The sequence below is a fragment of the Oryx dammah genome, unplaced genomic scaffold (assembly GCF_014754425.2).
Source record: "Oryx dammah isolate SB20612 unplaced genomic scaffold, SCBI_Odam_1.1 HiC_scaffold_9, whole genome shotgun sequence".
Classification (NCBI taxonomy): Eukaryota; Metazoa; Chordata; class Mammalia; order Artiodactyla; family Bovidae; genus Oryx; species Oryx dammah.
The window spans coordinates 10,386,266-10,408,005 of NW_024070193.1; the positions used below are offsets into that span (position 1 = coordinate 10,386,266).

Here is a 21,740-nt window from a genome sequence, read left to right on the forward strand (position 1 = left end):
GCCAATCAGCGGTCCCAGATCTCCTATGGCCCCGCCTCCGGCCCAGCCCCGGCCCAGTCCAAGGCCTGACTCGCTCCGGCCCCACCCCCGGCCCGCCTTGCCGTCGGTGCGCGGCGGCCTAGAAGGCACCGCCCGCAGACGCTCGGAACTGCCGACTCGGGAGCTACCCGTAGAGGGCCGGCGGCGTGAGCGGAGTGGGGTCGGGCGGGGCCGAGCCGGGCCGGGGCCTTGTGGGGGCCGGGCAGCGGCCGGGCCGGCGGACGGCGGGATGGGCTGCACCGTGAGCGCCGAGGACAAGGCGGCGGCCGAGCGCTCCAAGATGATCGACAAGAACCTGCGGGAAGACGGCGAGAAGGCGGCGCGGGAGGTGAAGTTGCTGCTCTTGGGTGAGGCCGCGCCCTGCGCTGGGACCCCCCGATTCCCCGCCCAAATCCCCAACTTTGACCTGCTGACTAGGGCTTCGAACTCCCAGACTCGGCCTGGATCCCCACACCTGGACTTGAACCCCCTAGATCCGCCCGGCAAGGACATAACAACAACAAAAAGGATCAAAACTCTGGGTTGGCCGAGACTTCTGATCCGTAGCCCATAGGTCCCATCTTCAACTCATCCCAGAGCCCAAACCCCCAAATACAGCCACCAGTGCCCCAACACCCGCTGCCCAGAACTCTGCTTGACCACCCACTCTCACTGTCCAACCTGACAGACCCTCAGAGGCCCCTGCCTGTCTTTCCATACTTCCCTAGACTTTACCCAACCCCATACCATCCCACTCGCCCCCCCCACTTCAGGCACCACCTGTTCCCTCACTTCTCCCCCTATTCCTATTGGGCCTGAGTATCTCCAGGGCCCCTCCCAGGCCCCCACTCCCTCCTTCCTTCCCATTCTGTGCCCCTTCCCTGCTCTGGACCCTGTATCCTCCACCTGTGCACCTTGATCCCAAGGGACTTCTCAGGTGGAATTTTGGTTTGCACCTCTCAAGTGGAATGACTGCTTAGGAGATCACCTTCCAGCCAAACCCCCCAAACCCTTAGAGACCCCAGCTCCCTGCATCTGGCCCACCAGCTCCCTCTTTGCATGCATCTCTCCTCAAACCCTCTGCTCCTCTGCTCTTAATTTCTCTCCCACACTAGCCTTCTCCAGATTTCCCTACCCGCCTCCTGCACCAGGTGGGCCGGACTGAAAGGACTGGCCCCAGACCCCCTAAGGGCTCCACTGGTCATGTTGGGGGAGGGGACCAGGCCTCAAGCTGCCCAGGGAGTTCTGCTGGCTACCCGTTTCCCAGTTTCTAAGCCCTGTCTGGGCCAGCGAGGCGGGGATCTGGGGTTAGGAGAGAGTGTGGAGGAGTTCAGGTTGCGTCGGCTCCAAGACTGGGAAAGATGGTGGCTGCTTGAGGGGTGGGGGGAAGTGGAAGTGGTGAGACAGCCGACATATTGCTGCCCCCGGCAGGCGGGCGGGCCAAGGAGAGCCGCTGACGGGTGCTGAGCTTCCCGCACCCTTTCTGGGCCCAAAGGCCTAGGACGTAGCATCTGAGAGTGGGTGGGCCTATCGGACCTTGAGGCCCTGCGAGGGGGGAGTGGTGGACCAGCTGGCTGAGTAGTAGGGGGCCCGCTAGGGGGTGGACATCTGAAGTGGACTTGTGGAGAGGCTGGGGGCCTGGTAGTCGCCCCAGTCCAGCCTCTCACTGGGAGCAGGTGTGATGCACCCAGTGGCAGCCTGATTGGGGGTGGGGTGGAGTTCAAACCTAGTGGGGAAGGAGGCCCTCGCGGCACCGTTGGGGGCTGGACCATGTATGTGGGGGGGTGTGGCCCCTCAGCCCCAGAGCTGCCCTGGGGTCCCCAGGCTGCGAAAAGTGGGGCTTTTCATGCTGAGCGTATGGCCGAAGGGACAGCGTGTCTTCCATCCTGGGCCCATCTGTTGACTGTCCCTGGGGGCCTGGCCTCAGGGGCACAGCCCCGGAGGTTTCAAAATGGCATCCGCTGCCGCTGCGGGGAGGAAGAGAAGGGGCGGGAAGGGGCGGCGGCCCAGCCTCCTGGGCTGTTTTGCGTTGGGCGCTTGCCTCTTCCTGTCTCTGCTGCGAGTGCGGCAGCGGCAGCGAGTGGGTGTCGACGCGGCAGAATGCCCATCGATGCTGCCCGCTGGGCCTGGGAAGGGTGCTTCGGGTACTGCTGCCTCCCAGGGCCCAGCCAGGGGGTCACTAGCCAGCCTCTTCCCAGACCGATCAGAGTTATGGTGGTGCCCGAAGAGATGTGGGACTGGGCCATGGGGCTGGGGCACACAGGACCCCTGGCCTGGTTCTCTGTGCTGACTGCATCCCGCCAGTCTTGGAGCCCAGCTCAGGTTTTGGGTCTGGTGACCCCTCTCATTCTGAGCTGGCAGCAACCAGGGGTACAGGGTCCCCTAGAAATGCTCGGCACTTTGTAGGCTGGGGAGTCCGTCTCAGCATCCTGGCCTGGCCTTTCCTTCCACTGTGAAATGGGCTTCCTGGGTTTGGGCCAGAGGAGTGCCATGCCCAGGATGGGGAGTGGGAGCTAAGAGCCTGCTGAGGACGCACTCACTGTAATAAGGGGCTGGGAGACCAAACTTGGCCTGAAATTGAGGCCTCAGTCTGTCCAGACTGCCTGGAGAAGGGTCCTGGCTGTCTGTCCTTTGCCTGTCCAGTTACGGGGGAGGTGATGGGAACCCAGCTGAGGCAGCTTCAGAGAGCTGGGCGCCTGTCCCACGTAGCGGAAAGACTCTGTCCAGGCAACGGGACTCGGGCTGGGCAGTTGCCAGCCTTCCCTCCCAGCCCAACCACGCCTGCTGCCCCACCCGCATACTGGCTCCTTCCCGTCCTGAGGAGCCCTGCCAGCCGGCGAGCATAGTCACTGTCAGTCGCCTGGGCAAAGGCAGATGTGGTACACACTGGGGAGAGGGTGTTCCCTGGCAGCTGGGTTGGGGGAGCAGGGCTGCTGATACCGGCTCAACTTCAGAGATACCCCACCCCCACCCAGTTCAGCTTGGTTGACCAGCTATCCTCTGGTAGAATCTGGGGCCTTGGCATGGGCACTTTGGGTAAAGTAAGCCAGAGCGTGTGTTTAGGGGTGACTCTGATTTGTTTGAGCTTGTGTGGGCAGTCTACAGAGAAAGGAGAGATGGCTCCAGGAAGGCTTTCTGGTATAAATACAGCAGCTCCCTCTTGCCCCTGGGACTCTGCTTCTGTTCCCTTCACTTGATGTACTTTCCCCCCATTTCACTCCTACTTGATTGTTCTTCAGGACTCTGCTCAGGGATCACCTCCCAGGATCCTTCCTGACCCCCTTCTCAAGGCTGGTAAAGCACCTCCTCTAGCCACCGACCCCCCCTGCCCCGCCATGCCCCCCGTTAGAGCGCAGTATTTGTCTGCATCACAGCTGCCCTCCCCCACGACTGGAGCAGGACTGTGTCCTGTTCATTTGTGAGCCTTCTATGCCAAGCATGGAGCCTGGGAACTATTGTCTATTGAATGAAAGAAGCGCTATTGGTGTGAACTTGGTCTTGAACATGGGTAGATGGAGGAGTAAGATAGCGATCAGTGAGCCATCGCCTGCCATATCATGGGCAGGTGGCAAGGACTGTGTAAGGCCAATGACCAGGACTCCAGGGGAGACTGAGGGAAGAATTCAGGCTGTTTCCTTGTGGTCTTATCACGCTCTGCTGGCACCTCAGTGCATGCTCAGTCACTCAGTCTCGTCTGACTCTTTGCGAGTCCATGGGCTGCGGGCCACCAGTTGCCTCTGTCCATGGAATTCTCTAAGCAAGAATACCATTCCCTTCTCCAGGGGATCTTCCCAACCCAAGGATCCAACTCGGGCCTCCTGCATCCGAGGCAGATCCTTTGCCGTCTGAGCCAGGCTCCGGAGACAGCCCTTATTCCACTCCTTGCAGATCACATAGTAGGGACTCTAGCTGTTCATGTGGGAAAACCGGCTTTGCATTCTTCGTTTTAGCTCAGGCTGTTTGGAGACTGTTGCAGGCCTGCTGTCTCTGCTGCTAGTAGAGCCTGTCTAGCTCTTAGGGCTGGAGCTGCCCCACAGCCTTGGGGCTCAGACCAGAACAGTACTGTGGGAGTTCTTGGCCTGGCCAGTGCGGAGACTGGACATTGAGGGGCTCAGTGAGATTTATCAAATGAAAGGAAGGGAGTTTTGTGACGTTAGTCCTGTCTGTCTCTCACAAGGGGCCTGGCACACTGTAGGTGCCTGTTAAGTATGTGTGGAAAGAATGAAACTATTTGCACACATCCCTGAACAGGGATATGTAATTCTCAAGCTGTTGCTTGGGGCTTGGTGTAGCAGGAGTTAGTGGGAAGGGCTAGCTTGGGATTCTGGCTGGCTGGGTAATGGGTAGAGTCTAGTGATGACGGTGAATTTCAGGGGTGGGGGGATTAGTCCTTCCTGCGAAGGGGTCCTCTGAGTTGGCCTTGAAAAATTAGCAGTATTTGCCAGGGTCAGGCACTGGGGGCAGAGGGACCAACTCAGCAAGGGTTCTGAAGTAGGAAGGCCTGGCCTGGCGGGGAGAAGGGCTCACCCTCCTGAGGGGATCACACAAACCTAGGTTCAGATCCCTCCTCCACCTAGTGCACCAGCTGAGAAACCCAGCTACAGGTGAAATCCTGGTAGATGCTCTGCTCTTCATCCACAGCCTGGGATGGGGTGCCTGCCTGCAGCCATACGTGTTGTGGGGATGGTACACCAAGACCTGTGGGTGTGAGAATAGGAGAGGGACCCCCTCCCCCCGGCTGACTCCTGCAGAGCTGAGAGTTTGATGGGGAGGAATCTCCCCAGCTCGGAGGTTGCCTAGCCTTAGTATGGAGGCCCTGACCCTTGCCCTTGGGCCGCTGCTCACAGCGAGTGAGAGGTTGAGACTTGTAGATATTTGGTGGCATCTGGAGTGACCCACTGCCCTGGGGACCTTGCACCCAACCTCTGGGGTCTGAGCCACCTTCCCGGGGGGCTTAGGGTTGGGGATGTGGCAGGGCCCTGGGGTACCAAGTGGGCTGGTACCCAGGCCAGCCTCCAGCTTCCCTGTTTGCCCCACCACCTTCTATCCCCGCTATCCCGCCATCCGGCTGGAGCTCATTAGCACTTGAATGGGGGGCGGGGCAGCTTGAGCCTGCAAGTCTCTTCTTCCCACCCCTCCCCCAGGCGAGACCAGGCTTTGTCTTCAGGAGTCGGTAGCTTCACTGCTGGGGTTCCCAAGCTAGGGAGTGAGTAGGGGGTCTAAACCGTTTCTGACTCCCCCTCTGCCTGCCCCGTCCCCCTGGGCTCAGCCCCTGTCTGTGACCCCAGTGTTGGTGCAGCCAACGAAAGCAGTTGTACCTCTAGAATAGGAGTGAAGCTGGGTCCTTCAGGGGCTACTCCTGAGCTGGGAGACTGGGTGAATCGGGGCAGTTTTGCAAAGGAAGTGACCCTGGAGCTCAGCTGAAGACATCCCAGGAGGGGTAGGGCTTGGAGCGGAGCAGAGCAGGTGGTGGGGACGGAGGGAATGCCTGCCCCTGTGGCTGGAGGTGGAAGTGAGGCCAGCTGGGGAGCTCAGGCTTCCATGCCAGGCCCTGAGGCAGTGTTGAGCCACCCACTGTGCTTGAGTTGGAGCCTGTGCTGCCAGATGGGGACTGGCACAGTCAAGGGCCTCTTTGGGTCGGCCCTGGGCTAGCCTGAGCTGCAGCTAGCATCATAGATATCCTAAGCCTGCTAACAGCAACCCAGCAAGCGACCGCAGGTAGTGCTGGGAGTGGGACCTGATGGGATCCCAGCGAGGTCACCAGGCTCCAGCAGTGCAAGGGCTGGCACTTGCGGCGGCTTGGGCCACAGGTGGGGGCACACAGGTCCTATACACCCTGTCCTTGATCTCCGTCCCTGGCTGTCGCTCTCAGTCTCCATCTCTAAAAGCCGCCCATTCTTTAGGCAGGAACAGGATGAAGGAAGCTTTGTCCACTTAAGCTCTTAGCATCTGAGGGACCAAGGACTTGGCCTCCCACATCCCCAGCAGAGGATGAGACAGTCCAACCCAGAGCCTGAGTGCTGTCTCTAAGGCAGGACCCAGGCCAGCTTCTAATCTCATCTTCCCACTATCTCACAGGCCAGCTTCTAATCTCATCTTCCCACTATCTCGGGGGCAGGAGTCCTAACCTAAAAGGTCAGTGGGGGAAAGGGGTTAATGGGTTCTGGCAGGCCACCGCTGATGTGCCCTGCCTAAGAAGGCCCTGGGAGGGCAAAGGGCTGGGCCCCTCTGACGATGGCCCTAGTACCTGATACTCTCAGACAGCTTCTCCGTCAGCCACAGGTGCAGGGTGGGGCTCCTCTGCCCAGCCCCACCCAGCCTCTCTGCCCTGAGCTCTTGTTCTTACTAAACCCCAAACACTCCACCCTCACCCTTAGGCTGCACCTTGGGGCTCTGATCATCTTGGTGGCTGGGGGAATAGTCTCCCTAGAATAGCCACACACTCTCTAACCTGGGCTGGCCCTTCAGTGTTGGCCTTCTGTGTACACTTCCAAGGCTTGGCAGTAAATGCCAGGCCTGTTTGAGCCAAAGCCTAAAGGTGGGATCATACAAGGCTTGTGCTGAGAAAGGGTGTCCTTGTGGCTCAGAGGATTCCATGGTGCCAAGGCTGCTACAGCCTCAGAATCTCTGGTTTGCGGGGGGAGGTGTATTGATGGCAGCAGGTACCATGTCCTGGGGTTGGAGGAGGGGTGGTGAAGTCTGCATGGCAGGGCTGGGCCACTCGGGGAAGTGGTGTCCACACCAGAGGAAAAGGAGGAAGAAGCTGGAGGAGGAGGAGCCCAAAAGAGGAAGAGGCCAGAGAGCCTCTCACACTGTGCACTGGGGTGGGGAGTGTGAGGCAGGTCAACGCGGGGGGCTTTAGAAGGTGAGCCCCACCTTTGCGGGGGCCCCGTGGCCTGCCCCTACCGGTAGTCCCCGGGTTGGAGGCGATCCAGACAGTTCTGTCCCTTGCCCTGCCCCAGTGGCCACTGGGCCCAGGATCTCAGAGAAGGTGGCGCCTCTGAGGATTCCAGGCCCCTCCTTTGACCACAGGAAGTGGTGGCTGGGAGAGGGATGCCGGCGGGGTGGGGTGGGGTGGGGGGGCAGCAGGAAAGCAGAGGGCTGCTCCCGTGTTCCCGAGCAGCCATTGCCCTCCAAAGCCGGAAGGCCGGCTGCAGGCCCAGATGAATGCCCGGAAATGGAGCAGGAGCCCTGGGATTAGCTCACTCTGGGTTTCCCCTGCCTGGAGGTAGACAGAAGAGCCCTTGATCCAGCCTAAGGATTTCCCCCACCCCACTACCCACTGGGCCTGGGTAGAGAGTGCCTTCACTGGGCCTCAGTTTCCCCTCCGATGATAACAGTAGCTGCCTTGGATTGAGCTGTGACCATTGCATAGTGCTGGTCTCTTTGTGTTTAACCCTGTGGAGCTGGGACTGACATACCCATTTCACTGATGCAGAAACTGAGGGTCGGGAACATCATGTGACTTACCCAGTAAATAGAGACACCAAAGGACAATCCAGGTGGTGACTCTGAGCACTTGTCCCCAACTGTTGTCACCCCACAGGAGTCTGAGCCCAGTTAGCAAGCTGCCTGTCAGGGTGACAGGCAGATGCTTTGGGGGTACCCATGTACTACATATGCCTGAGGGCCTTGGTTCTTCTTTTAGGGGACTCTAAGGGGACCATCTATTCTAGAGTGGGACCCAAGACTGTACGTGAATCTTTTTCCTGCTTAAAGCCAGAAATCTCCTGTGTGGCCATGGGGTGACCTCGTCCTAATAGAAGTGCCCCTGCTTTCGCTTCCCACTTCCCCTCCTAGCCCGTGTCCCCTCACAGGAATACTCAGGTCACTGTCAGGCAACTTACTGTTTCGCTTTTCCCCTAACATATTTGTGCCTCCCACAACCCCTGGGCTTGAGAGGACTAAGTCCCAGCCTGAGGAAGCTCGGAGGCTGTCAGGGTGCGGTGTGGGGGCCCTGAGCCGGGTCTGGAGACTGGGGCTTGTCCAGATGAGGAGAGGGAAGAGTGGTCCTGCTGAGGGTCCCCACTAAGAGCAAAGGCTGCGGTGGGCTCTTGTATGGCGACGCATGTGTCCGTGGTGTGGGCTGGCCACAGCATGGGCAGACCACAGCTGGTCCTCATCCTTCTTGGCCTCCGAAATCCAAAGTTCGGTTGCCTTGCCCTTCCCCACGGAGTTCCCAGGGTTCTGCTCTGGCTTGTCAGGCCAGGCCATAGGGAACTGAGTCTAAAGGACCTAGGAGAGAAGCGGCAGAAGCATCAAGGCCAAACACAAAGTTGAACGAACCCGGTACCCTCATGGCCAGTCCAGACTCCAGGTCCCAGAGTGCCCTCTCCCCAACCTTCCTCACTGTGTGACCTGAGGCTGCCTGCCCCTCTCTGTGCCCAGTGCTGGGTCCCGTGACATCACGCTTCTCAAGCCTGGTTCGTGGGTTGTGGGCACACAGACAAACTGCCCGCTTGAGCTGGACCCCAGGGTGGAGTTTGGGGTGGCTGTGAAGACCCAAGGGAGGCTGTTCAGGGCGGGCGTTGCGCCTGGCACACTCCGTTGAGGAGTACATTTCAGAGATGGGGGCACTGAGCCCCCGACATGGGCATCTCACCCTGGGTCTACCATAGTGATTCAGACTTTTTGAAAAGAGCAAGGCGATTTCCTTCAGTGAAGAAGCATCGGGAAGAGGGCTGTGCCTGGCTCCGTGTGCGACCTGGGCCCCGTCTAGCAGTGCCTGGCAGTGGAAGGTGAGACCCGGATGCAGCCTCAGTGGCCAATGAGGAACAGGTCTCAGGGCCTCCTGTCCTCCAGCGTGGCCTTCCTTACCCAGTGCCTCTGTTTCCCTTTCTACAGCGGGCAGGGCCCCGCTGCAGGAGACACAGCCCTGCCCTGGAAAGCCCTCTCCGTGCCTGGGAGAATCCGAGGCCTGTTTCCTTTGCACCAGAGAGCAAAGACTTGGCCAGGCCCTGGTCCTTAGTGCTCCCCTGATGGGCGTCAGGAAGCCGCTGGAGGCTTCCCAAGCGGCAGAGACTGGAGGGAGGGAGGTTCCGGCTTTGCCGGGGCACCTGGAGGAAGGCGAGGCCACACGTGTGGGTGGGGGGTGTCACACGGGGTCCGTCCAAGACCCTCCCCCCACCCCCATGCCAGCCCCCTGCCGAGCCTCCTTGGAGGGAGTGAAGCGCAGCACCTGGAGGAAGGAAGAGACGCCAGGGGCGGGGCTTGGAGGGCCTTTGTCTGGCGGGGCCCTCTCCCCCTCCCCGCCGTCCCCATTGTTCCCTTGTGTGCCGCCTCTGTGCAGGCCGAGGGCTTCCCAGGCTCGGGAGGGGGCCGTGGGTGAGGCACCTCCCCCAGCTGCCCCTCGCCGCCGCCGCTTTCCAGAAACAAACGCTCCTCTGCCCGGCCCAACCCCCACCCCCTCCACTGGGTCACTGGCCGCCGGGCTCCCCCTGGTGGTGGCCGGCCGGGGACCCTAAGGCTGCGGGGGCGGGGCGGGAGCAGGAGCAGGAGCAGGGGGGCTGGAGGCTGGAGACGTGGCACCTTCCTGAGATGAGAGTGGGGGGTGGTGCCAGGGCCGCCTTTGGGGTGGGCGTCCCAGGGTGCATTCCGACCTTACCCCAGCGGCCCACCAGGATAGGCCAGTGAGGGGGGCGGGGAGCTGTGTTGGGAGGACGGCAGTGGGGGGCGGGCCCCGGCTGTGGGTTTGAGCTGGGCTGCTCCCCACGTCTACCCTGTGGTCCGAGCCACGGCTGCTTCTGAGAATCTCTGCCTTCAGGCCTGCCACGTCAGCTGGCAGCTCTCCCCGGCCCCACATGTTCCTGGGGAGCCCACCAGCTCGGGAGCGTCTGCAGGGAGCCCTCCTCCCCAGCCTTCAGGGTGCAGAGAGAGCCAGGGAGCAGTGTCTGCAGTGAGACCTGCTAGGCGGGAAGGAGTACCCTGCCCCGGTAGGGTAGGAGTGCCAGGTTGTGTGGAAGGGAAGTGACGAACTGAGAGCAGAAAGCCAGCAAAGAAGTGCGTGGCTCTGACTCCAGTCCCAGGTTACACAAGTCCCGGCAGGGAACCACCACCACTGCTGAGTCAGCCTCTCAAGCCCCTGGCCACTGCCCTGGGCTGTGCTTTTGTCCGAAAGCTCAGAAACGCCTTCAAAATGAGATGGCCGCGGCAGGCTCCTCTGCAGGCTGTGGTTGCAGTGACCTATGCAGCGTGGTCACTGTGGGTTGCAGGAAATGAGAGGTTTGGGGAACTCTGTCCTCTTCTGAAGGGTAAAAGAAAACAGCGATAATAACTTTGATCTCAACGCTTGCCGTGTGCCGGGCACTCACCCATCTCCTAGGATAAGTAAGATACTGGTGGTGTCCTGTTGCACACATGAGGTGCCAGAGCCAGGGCAGGATCGGGCAGCTGTTCTTGGAGATCTCAGGGAGGATTGAGGTGGGCACCAGGGCTGTGGTTGGTCTGGACCTCCCTCTGGGAGAGGATCTGAAAATGTGACATGGGCCAGCTGGCCCCTCAAGGCTTCGTGGCTCCTACAGAAGGGAAAGTGGGGCCAGAGAGGAAAGCGGCAAGTCAGGGCCTCCCAGCAGGACAAAGCCAAGTCTGGGAGGTGGAGGCTTCAACATAGACTGCAGCAGAAACTCGATGCAGGGGCTTGGGATCAGCATCATGCCGTTGGACCGGGGGCCCTGTCTCGCCCGCAGAGGCCTTGCTGGCCTCCTTCAGGCAGGTGGAGCTGTTCTTCCCCTCCACCCCCCCCATCTATCCCTTCCTCCGTTGGGGCCCAGGGCTCCCAGAGTGGAGGCAGATGTTCCGGTGCAGAGCAGCCGCTGTTGCCCTGCACATCTCGGCAACTACCACCTGCCTGCTGGGGCCTGCAGCTGCGCCCTGGGGCAAGGGCTGCAGAGGCTGCTTCCTCAGTGGTGGGAAGAGGTATGGCCCAGCGGGAACACTGAGGGCACGGCAGGGATCCTCTGTAGGTCCCTCTGGTCCCACACAGCTGGAGAAAGGAGCACCTGGTGGGCCCGCTGTGGGTACGAGACTCCTGCTGCCTTCTGCTGGCTGAGTCCCCAAGCCCCCACCCCAGCACCTCTGCAGCAATCCGGATTGAGCTAGTGATGCCCCCTTCTCTGAAGGGATGGTGCAGGGCTGGGTGGGGAGAACTGGATGCCTAGGATCAGCAAGGTACAAGCAAACTCCGGGCCAAGTGCCAGCCTATCTAATAGGGAAGCGTCATCAGGCGCCAATGGAAAAGGAGCTCCTAGGACACCTCGCTTGTGGGCTGCCTGAGAACCAGGGTGTCCAACTGGATAGAGCCCATGGCCCCACCCAACTCTGCCCCCAAGCCCCGTGATCCATTGTAGCTCCTCCTGGGCCACGCCTGTGATTCTGTCCTGGTGTTCTCCCCTGCTCTCTGCTTGGCTGCCAGCACCACATCCTTGTCCTGCCACTTAACTCCTTCCCTCCTGAGTCACAGCTGTGGGAAAGACAAAGGGACTGCTCTGAGTCCAGAGAGGGGGGCTCTGTGACTTTGTCCACCTGTCCCTTGCTGAGGGCAAAGAATATGTCCTATTTTTCGAAGGGAGAAGCGAGACTGAAGCTCAAGGGGGACAGGGAAAGGCCCTCAAGGTCTGCCCGGTCCATTGCCGCTAGGAAAATCAGATGCAAAGCAAGTTTGTGCTGGCCCTTATCTCTGGGCAGGGTCGCGGAGTGGTCCACGCCTCTTACCAAGAGAGTAATCACAGGACTAGACAAGGAGACTGATGCCTCAGGTGCACAGTGGTCCCCAAATCACCCCCACCTGAGGTTCCCTGTGCCCCAGAGAGCTGCCCACTCTGAGTCTCAGATCACCTGAGGACAATGTGATCGATGTGACCCATCACTTCACGCCCTTGGCCTCCGCTCCTGCACTGGGCCCCCAGTCCTGGCTGGGACTCGAGGCTCCTGGGTCTTCCTTTGCTCCAGGCTGTCCACCCTCCCTCCTGCTCTCTGGGAGCAAGTGACTAGTTGGGAAGGACAATCAGGTGTCACCTGGCCCTCGTTCATGGTCATCCAGTTCAGCGCTGTCCTCCCTGCCCTGTGGATGTTCTGGGCCTTGGGGGAAGAGCCTCCGTGATTCAGCGTCACCACTGGGCCTTCCCAGGCCCTCTCCCCTTGGCCCACTCCACAGGTGGGGGGTGTTAAGTGAGGGGTCCTCTCCTGGCCGCTCCCCCGCCAGCCCTATGGAGAGGAATGCTGCCCCTCACCACAGCCCACGCCCAGGGGAAATACACTAGGCCTGGGGCCTCCAGTGCCAGGGAATCAGACCAGTAGAGGGGCTCACACCCCAGCCTGCCCAGAGCCTGCCTATTTGTGCTGCTCCCCCCGCAGCGCTCCCCGATCCTGGGAGCAGGCCTGGGACGGTCAGAGAAGCCCAGTGATTCGAGGCGGCGTTTGTGAAGTCTCCTCACGGAGGCCCCTGGCTTGTGGTCGCAAGCCACACCTCAGTTTCTCTGGGTCAGTGGGGATCTGGGGTAGGAGGTAGGATGGATGCAGGTGGGCAAAGACCCGGAGTTGGCAAGCAGGGTCTAATGCTGCTCGGATGGCAGTGCGGAGACGCGGAGCTGAAGCTCCCCGGGCACTTGGGACAGTGTTAGGAGGCAAGGTGGGCCACATGCAGAGGGCTGTGACCATTTGATAGCGGTGTCTCAGTTTCCGCCCCCCGACACCACCTTAAAAAAAAATGTTTTAGCCTTGTCCCACAGCATATGGAACCTTAGTTCCCCGACCAGGGATCAAATCCATGCCCCCTGCATTGGAAGCCTGGAGTTTTAAACCACTGGACCGCCAGGGAGATCCTTCAGTTTCCTCATTTGTGAGGTGGAGATGAGGGGAGAGCTGACTTCCACCCGGGGCTTGCTGTGAGACCACCTAGCGAATGGGATAGCCTTAGAATAGTGACTGACATGTAGGGGGCACAATTCACAGCTGTGCTGAGATCATCGGTGCTGACATTCATGCTGCTCATGGCAGTTTGTGTGTTAGCCCCTTCATCCTCTAAGGTTCTTAACCATCCCTGAGGGATATATGGGGGCCAAGAGTTCCCAAGGGTGACTTCCCCCACAGACCCCACCACCCACCCTGTTGAGCTGGTCAGAGGGACAGACCCACTGCAGTGATCAGGAGGGTGGGGACACATGTAGGTGGGACATTGGGCAGGTATGCCCGGCAGAGAGAACTCCTTGGGCAAAGAACTGGAGTTGGCAAGAGGTAGTGCCTGACAGTGCTGGGGCAGAGCAGAGGGTGCAGTCTGGGCAAAGGCTGGGAGAAAGCTGGGCCCAGCTGAGGTGCACTCTCCCTGGAGCTTAGGAAAGGGAGCGGCAAAAGGGAAGCGGTAAGGCCCTGTCCCCACCCCTAGCCAGGGGAGGAGTGGCCTTCCTGGTCTCACACTTCCCTGCACAGGCTCGCTGGGGAATGCAGGTTTCTGGGCTGCACCCCTTGAGATCTGGCTCTGTGTCTGGGATGGAGCCCGGGAAGCTGTTTTGTTTAAAAAAAAAACAAAAACCTGACATTGTCCTGCAAGATCTGAGCCACATTTTGAGTAGGGCTGGGCAGGTCAGGCATCATCATCCTACATACCTCCTTGCTCTTCTGAATCCTGGCTACATGGTCTTGGGCCATGACTTTTCTGAGCCTCAGTGTCCGCATCTGTAAAATGGGAGAAATAGTACCTGTTTTGTGGGGCTGCTCTGACAGTCACCAGAGTGGCAGCGAATTCCTCAGCACTGGTCAAAGAGAAATACAGGATAGGGCTCTGCCAGGCTGGAGAAGAAGCATCACGAGTCAGTACGTGTGTGTATGTGACACTGCCTGTCCCCCAGGTCCTGGTGTCTTACCTGCTTAGAGTAGACCTCGGCCCAGCAAGTAGGGTGCTAGGCCTTGGCTGGAAGTCAGGGGTATGACGCCATGCCCGGATCCAGGCCCCAGGGCAGCTGCGGCTCACGGTGTAGGGAGAAGAGTAAGCAGGGCTCCTCTGCCAGCTATGACTTGGTGCCACTTTGGGGAGCACCAGCCGCGGAGTGGCGAGCCTGCGTGTGTGAGAATGACAGGGTGACTGCTGAGCCTCAGGTCTCCAGCCAAAGCCTCTGGACTCAGCCAGGGCAGTGGGGAACCATGTTGAGCAACAGACCTTGTGGGAAGCCAGGGCCTGCAGTGAGTCCACCATGGGGTCCTGGTGGCCTAGGTTGCCTTCACCCCCGTGGCCCTGGAAGCCGCACCCCTGGTAGCTCTGTGGCCCACCAGGCCCGACTGCTTCCATCTGCAGCTGATGGGAAGGATGGGTCCTGCCTCCCGGGCCACATGGCCAGGCCACTAATTGCTGTGGGCCTGCTCCCTGACCCACTGTGTCCTTTGTTCCAGGTGCTGGGGAGTCAGGGAAGAGCACCATTGTCAAGCAGATGAAGTAAGTGCTGTGTGTGGGAGACAGCCTGCAAACCTTGGTTTCCCCTCTTCTTCCTCGGGGTCTGTACTGCCCCCAGGTGTGGGCCCAGCACTTTGTCAGAGGCCACGTTCATCCTCTGCTCCCCAGTGGTTCAGAGGCAGTCTCCTCCTGTCTGAAGTAGCTACTGCGGGCCCCCGTAGCTCCAGATGCCCACTGGGGGTCCCCGTGCCTGGTACACCCTAACCCTGGCCCCCTGGCTGCCAGGATCATCCACGAGGATGGCTACTCGGAGGAGGAGTGCCGACAGTACCGGGCAGTCGTCTACAGCAACACCATCCAGTCCATCATGGCCATTGTCAAAGCCATGGGCAATCTGCAGATTGACTTTGCCGACCCCTCCCGTGCGGTACGTGGACTCCCCAACCCCTACCTGTCTCCCATAATACTTCAGGGCAAGCCTTGTGCTGGGGGAGCTGAGAACGCTCCAGTCTGGGCCCCTTTCCGGAGGCCTCTTCCCTGCCTCTGACCGGTGGGGTGGGCGTGAGCTCCTGCAACGCGCTGACCGCTCACTGCTGTGCCCAGGACGACGCCAGGCAGCTGTTCGCGCTGTCGTGCACGGCTGAGGAGCAGGGCGTGCTGCCTGAGGATCTGTCCGGCGTCATCCGGAGGCTCTGGGCTGACCACGGGGTGCAGACCTGCTTTGGCCGCTCGCGGGAGTACCAGCTCAACGACTCTGCTGCCTAGTGAGTACTCACTCCACGGGGCCGGGCTGGCGGTGGAGTAGGGGGAGACCTGGGCTATAGCCTGAGCCAGAGGGCCTGAGCACCCTCAGAAAGATACGACGAGTCTCTGTGCTGTCAGCCAGGGTCTTGGTGGTTTGGGGTTTGGCCTGGAAGAAGGATGTGGGGAGACATCCTTGGGCTCTGAGTGGGCCCCCCAGATAGGCTGCGGGCCCTGTATTCTCACCTCCCGTCTACTACCTCTGCCTAAGCCAGTCCCTCTGTCTGAGCAGCTTTCCCACTCTCACTGCACTTCCCATCCTGAGCCCACCCAGAGAGGGGCTGCTGGACCTCCCTGAAGCTGGGTGGGAGGCTGGTCTTGCCTGGCCGTGATTCCTGAGCCTTGCCCTAGTCACGCGGACAGCCTCCCACCCTCCCTGCAGTGGCTTGAATGCACTTGTGAGAGCATGCCCCCCATAGGAGCTGCGGAGTCACAGCCACACACGGTGGGGTGGAGGGGCTGGGGGGTTTACTCCCAGAAGTCATAGGCTCTCAGTGCCAGCAGAGCTTTGGGGTCCTGCCTGCAGGGAGAGGTGGCTCCTATCAACCCCTGTCATCTCAGGGCTTGGGATACTCAAGGAGGGCCTGGTTACAACCACCCTCCGGCCCCTTCCCACTCCTGTATCATTTCTGTCCTTCGTTCCCCAGACATTAAGCACCCACTGTATGCCCAGCGCTGTTCTGGGTGTGGGGATTCGGCAGTAAACATGGGCCCTGCCCTCCCAGGCAGGTTTATGCTGCAATGAGATCACCCAGGGGTGGGGAGCAGATTGGAACACTCTGGGGTCCAGGGGTCCTCCAGCCCCTCCTCGCAGTAATCCTCCAAGGCTGCCGTGGGGCACTGGGTCTCTGGGGTGAGCCCCCCGGTTGCAGACAAGGGAAGAACTGGTGTGGAATTCACCATGAGGCTGGAGGTTCTCCGTAGGGGGCGGGGTAGAGTTTGCAGGTCACGGCACATGCGTCACGGTTCCCCATAGCCCTTCCTGTTTTTCTTTTTGGTGTCTGCGTCTCTGAAGTCATTTCCCTCTGGCCTAGCTGCCAGTGGGGGAGCCAAGAGCTGGCCCCAGCAGCCCTGCCCCAAGAGCAAGACGTCGGTCCTGGGCAGTAACTAGGAGGCCTGGACCCGAACCCCGAGGGCACAGCAAGGATATTGAGGCAGGCAGCTGAGCTAGTCTCGGGGCTAGGCCAGGGCAGCATTAATACTAATTAAGAGAGCTGGTAGTGGGGAGCCCCTGGGACCCCTGCCAAGCAAGTGGTTATGCCCTTCCCCTGAGGAGCCCAAATTTTACTGGGCATTGGGCAGAGAGCCCACTGGGCCTGGCAGGCCTCAACCTGTCTAGCCCTGCGTCGGGGGAAATGCCAGGCTGCTCTGCGGCGGGTGCTGTAATTGCGCCGGGTGCCGTAATTGCACCGATTAGCATCCTGCATCCCTCAGCGAAGGACTAATTTGCCCCCTCCCACCACCCTCTCCTGCAACTCCACCACCCTGGATCCTGTGTGGGGCAGGCCTGCCTCCGACCTGGGTGCTGGGGCTTGGCTGGTTGGCCTCAGAGTTGCCCCTCAGCTGAACAGTAAATGTCATGCAGGGAAGGGTTAAAGAGTCAGGGGCCTATGTGAAATAGAGAGCCAATGGGAATTTGCTGTAAGACCCCAGGGAACTCAGACCTTGGGGCTCAGTAACAACCTAGAGGGGTGGGATGGGGAGGGAGGTGGGAGGGATGTTCAAGTGGGAGGGGCACGGGTAAGCCTATGGCTGATACATGTTAGTTTGGTAGAAACCAATTGTAAACCTATTATCCTTCGATTAAAAATAAGCAAAGAAGAGTCAGGAGCTATGCCTGAGAAATAAAGGGATGGAAGGGCAAGGGGCCAGATGGCCCCCACTGATGCCCCCCGCCCCCATACCCCTTTGCAGCTACCTGAACGACCTGGAGCGCATCGCCCAGAGCGACTACATCCCTACGCAGCAGGACGTGCTGCGGACTCGAGTGAAGACCACGGGCATCGTGGAGACGCACTTCACCTTCAAAGACCTACACTTCAAGTGAGCGGGCTTGTGGGCCGGGAGCAGCCAGCCTTGGGGGTGACGAGTAGAGATCCTCATATTGGGGTCTGCTGAGGGCTGTGCTGGGAAAGAGGGTTCATCTGGGATCCCCCAGCCCCACTCTGAGTTCCTTAAGGCTGTGTGGTGGCCAGCAGCTCACAGCCTCTGTTGACCCTGCCCTGTGTGGCAGCCATCTGCCCTGCTGACCAGCCTCACTTACTCCACTGGGCCAGAACTGGGGGAAAGTGGGCCAATGTGGGTGATACCATGGAGGCAGCTGCCTTACCCTGAGCAGGCCTCTGTCCTCAGTCGGTCAGTCCGTGAAACGGGGCAGGGGGCTTCTCCCAGAACTCCCTTTTCTGGAGCTGAGGCGCGGTGTCCGCAGGATGTTTGACGTGGGCGGCCAGCGGTCTGAGCGGAAGAAGTGGATCCACTGCTTTGAGGGCGTCACAGCCATCATCTTCTGTGTCGCTCTGAGCGCCTATGACCTGGTGCTCGCTGAGGACGAGGAGATGGTGAGAGGCCCAGAGGCCACGGGCAAGGGAGGGCTGGGGGTGGCGTGGGAGGTGGCTGGTGCTGAAAGCGCTGTCCTGCCCCCAGAACCGCATGCACGAGAGCATGAAGCTGTTCGACAGCATCTGCAACAACAAGTGGTTCACAGACACGTCCATCATCCTCTTCCTCAACAAGAAGGACCTGTTTGAGGAGAAGATCATACACAGCCCCCTGACCATCTGCTTCCCTGAGTATACAGGTGTGGGGGCTGGGCCTCTGGGGAGGAGCTGGTGGTGACCAGGTGGCCCACGGGTGCCCCCCACTGGACAGGAGGGTAAACTGCGGGACACTCACACAGAGCTGGTGCTTCACAGGCTTACACACGTGTCTGTACACCCCAGGGCCCTTTTAACACACTCGGGCATGTACCCCATACACGTCACTGGGCGTCGTCCCTCACACAATAAGGTGCCCCTCTTTGCACACTCAGATGTGCCTGTGCACTTTCATAGTTGTCACACATCCAGGCTTGTTGGTTCACACGCACAGAACCCTCTCTGGACTTGTGGGATGGGCCCGCCTGCCCACGTAGCACTAGTCCTCACCATTTTGCCTACCCGCCCAGGGGCCAACAAGTACGACGAGGCAGCCAGCTACATCCAGAGCAAGTTTGAGGACCTGAACAAGCGCAAGGACACCAAGGAGATCTACACGCACTTCACGTGCGCCACTGACACCAAGAACGTGCAGTTCGTGTTCGACGCCGTCACTGACGTCATCATCAAGAACAACCTGAAGGACTGCGGCCTCTTCTGAGGGGCAGCGGGGCCTGGCAGGATGGTGAGCCCAGGGGTGGGTCGGGAGGGCCAGGGAGGGCCACTGAGCCTGGCCAGGGGGCAGGGAGGGCCAGAGTGTCCAGCTGGGGGTGGCGAGCTCGGACCCCGGGAGAGACCAGAGCGCGGGGCGTGGGGTTCACAGGGTGTTGAGTCGGGAGGGTGACAGGGTAGGGCACTGAGGACGGGGCACAGGGAGGCCCGGCAGTCTAGACAGTAGAAGCACCGGGCTGTGTCCTGGGACAACTGGAGGGCTGTCCCCATTTTCCTTGGTGAAAACTCACGTTCCCACCCATAAGGCCACTGGACTGGCCTGAAGGATCGAGATGACAGAAGGGGCCAGCCGCCCTGCACTCAGCACGACCAGCTCTGTGCTCACCTCTGCCATCTTTCCCTCGGACGCTGAAGGTCCGGGGCTGAGGCTAGCCTCACCAGCCCTGGGAGCGGTGGGTGGGGAGGGTTCTGCGAGAGCTCCAGTCTCCCCTCCCATTCATTCTTGAACAGGGGTTACAGTGTGTGTGTAACCCAGCAACACACACCGGCCACCATGTCCCTGGTAACAAGTGGGTGGGGAAACTGGAGAAGGGTCATCGTCTAGGGAGGCGGGCAGAGAGATCCACACTGGCTACCTCCCTCCCGACCCACGCCCTGACTGTCCCCCACCTCCAGGGCCACCGCCGACTCTGCTACCCCAGCCCCTGCGGAAGACGGGGGCAAGAGGACCACGCTCCCCGCCTGTCCCCCTGGCCGCTTTTCCCCTTCTTTCCTCTCTGTTCTTGGCTCCCCGCCTTCCCGCCCTCAGCACCAGAGACTTGGGGGAGGGGCTGCCACAGGCCTCCCTGTTTGAAGCCTGACCTGTCCCAGGTGCAGGGAGTGCCCTAGCCCCTCCTGGCCTCCATTCTGGTTTTAACCATTGTTTTGTTCTGTGATGGGGGAGGGGAGCCCATGCTGAGTCTCCCACGGCCTGTGTTTGGAGGGGCACCCACTTCTCCAGCCTGGGACCCCTGGCTTTGCCCAACACCAGCCCCTGACCCAACCCGAGTCCAAATGTTTACAGGGAGCCTCCTGCCCACCCCCACAACCCGCCCCCACCCCCAAGCCACTCGGAGGCCCCAAAGGAAAAAGCACAAGAAGCGTGAGACGCCACCATTCCTGAAGACCACAGTCCACTATGCTCATTCTCATAGCTTTTTTTTTTTTTAATTAAAAAAAAAAAAAAAGAAAGAAAGTCAAGGGGCGGGGGGGTGGAGAGAAAACTGCAAACCTAGAAAATTTTTAGAAAAAACTATTTAAAACTGTCAGATCCTGACCAGCACCCTCCCTACCCCTTTCCGGTGATTCCGTGCCTTGAGTGTGTCTACGTGTTTACACCCATCCCTCTGCTGGTTGCCCCCTGTGCGGGTGGCACCCCGACCCTGCCCTCCACAGAATTGGGTTCCAAGGGCTGTTCCAGACAACTGCCACCGTCACTGAGGGCCCCACCCCAGTGGCCCTGGGCCCTGGCTCCATTAACCTAAACGTAGCTCCTTAGCTCTAACCTAGGAACCGCCGCTGCCTGCTGAGGGGCCATGCCCCTCACGCCCTCGCCCCAGGCCCGGGCCCTTCAGCGTTGAACACTTCCTTGCTTTTTTCACATGTTTTATGGAATTGTTCACCTGGTTTGAAATAATAAAACGTAGAAAGAAAAAAAAAAAAGATTCCAAGACCTTCTTGGCATTCTTCTCTCCTGCAGGCAGAGACCCAGGCTTAGATGTGCTAAGGTGATAGTGGTCTGGCCCTGGGTACTCAACTGCCAGGTCATACTGAGGCCTAGTACTCATCGCTTCAGTTTTCCCAGTTGGACTAGTCATCTTAACGTGATGGGGCCTCTAGGTCTCCCCCTTGACCCCAGGCACCTCTGCAGTCTTGGGTCTGGGGCAGCCTTCTGGAACAGTGGGGCCGATGTCTTAAGAAGCTCATCTCCTAAGGGTTTCTTCCACACTGGGAGCAGGAGGAAAGTCCAGTGAGTCTCAGAGGCTTTCATGAAGCTATGGGAAGTGCTCGTGCGTTGCTGGAGGAGGAAGCGGCAGATGACAGTGACTGTGATCCACAGTGGCTGTGGGTGAGCCCCAAGAGCTAGGCAAGGCCCCTGGACTTTTTTCGGGGAGCCGGCTGAGCCCGTGGGGAGGGGTCGGTGAAAGGCCCGCCTCTGCCGGGCGCGGCTCGTAGACGAGCTCTTCCACCTTCGTCCGCCAGAGGGCGCGGCAGTCCGTGCTTGGCCCCGCCGGGCTGGTCACGGAGGCTGACGTCATCGGGTCCTGCGGAGGCCGCGGGCCACAAAGGCCGCTTTGTAGGGCGGCGGCGGGACAAAGCGGCCCGGGCCGGGGTCGGCGCCTCCGAGGCGGGAAGGGCGGGGCGGGTGGGAGGATAGGGCCGGGGACCTGGGACCCCACCTCCGCACACCTGCCAGTTCCCTCGGCCTCTGGGCCCCTGAGTCCTGGCAGGTGATGAGAGGCTGGCCGCCCCCCTCGGAAGGAGTTCAGCGGCGCCCCCGGTCCCTCGGGCCTTTCCTGCTATCCCTGTCTCTGAGGGCTAGGGAGCACCAACCGACTAGGAGAACAGAATCCCACGCCCAAGCCTGCATCCCTTGCCTTCAGCAGTCAGCCCTGGACCTCGCTGAACCCCAGATGTGCGGGTGGGGCGCAGTGCAAGTTCCGATGCCCTGATATCCACCCAGCAGGAAGCAGGAGCCAGAGGTAGTTCCTTCCTTCCGTCCTGAGGGGGAACCCTGCACAGAGGAACCATTCAGGAGCTGGCATTGTCTGCCTGATGAACCCAGTGTCTCCCTCCCTGAGTGGGCCATGCAGGATTCTAGCCAGGATCCCCTTGTACCCGGCTTGGCAGTGGGTCTGGGTGGGGTCCTGGCAAGCAGTGCTTCCCTGGGTGCAGGCAGCTAGGCCCCCACCTGCCCTTGGCCCTCCTACCCCTGCTCACATTTTGAGAGCAAAAGGCTCCATTGTCCCAGCACTGCCGGGGGCGGCCTCTCAATTCATCCTTGTCTTTAGTGATTGGGAAATTCCCAGCCATGGGGGGCGGTAGGCAGGGGATGATACATCCCAGGTGTCCTATACCCCAATGGGAGGGACTCTGTAAAGTTGACTCCAAGGGATTCCCCCCATTACCCAGAGCTG

General features: G+C 60.3%; 1 protein-coding gene across 1 annotated transcript; it reads left to right on the forward strand.

The window, feature by feature from the left end:
* Positions 1 to 20,265, forward strand: GNAI2 (G protein subunit alpha i2). The gene is made up of 9 exons (XM_040247044.1): positions 1 to 386; positions 14,398 to 14,440; positions 14,684 to 14,825; positions 15,002 to 15,162; positions 17,114 to 17,242; positions 17,628 to 17,757; positions 17,843 to 17,996; positions 18,363 to 18,577; positions 19,240 to 20,265. Exons 1-8 carry the CDS (start codon positions 26 to 28, stop codon positions 18,551 to 18,553), a joined length of 1,311 nt encoding a protein of 436 aa, XP_040102978.1. The 5' UTR covers positions 1 to 25; the 3' UTR covers positions 18,554 to 18,577; positions 19,240 to 20,265.
* Positions 20,266 to 21,740: the final 1,475 nt, after the last annotated feature.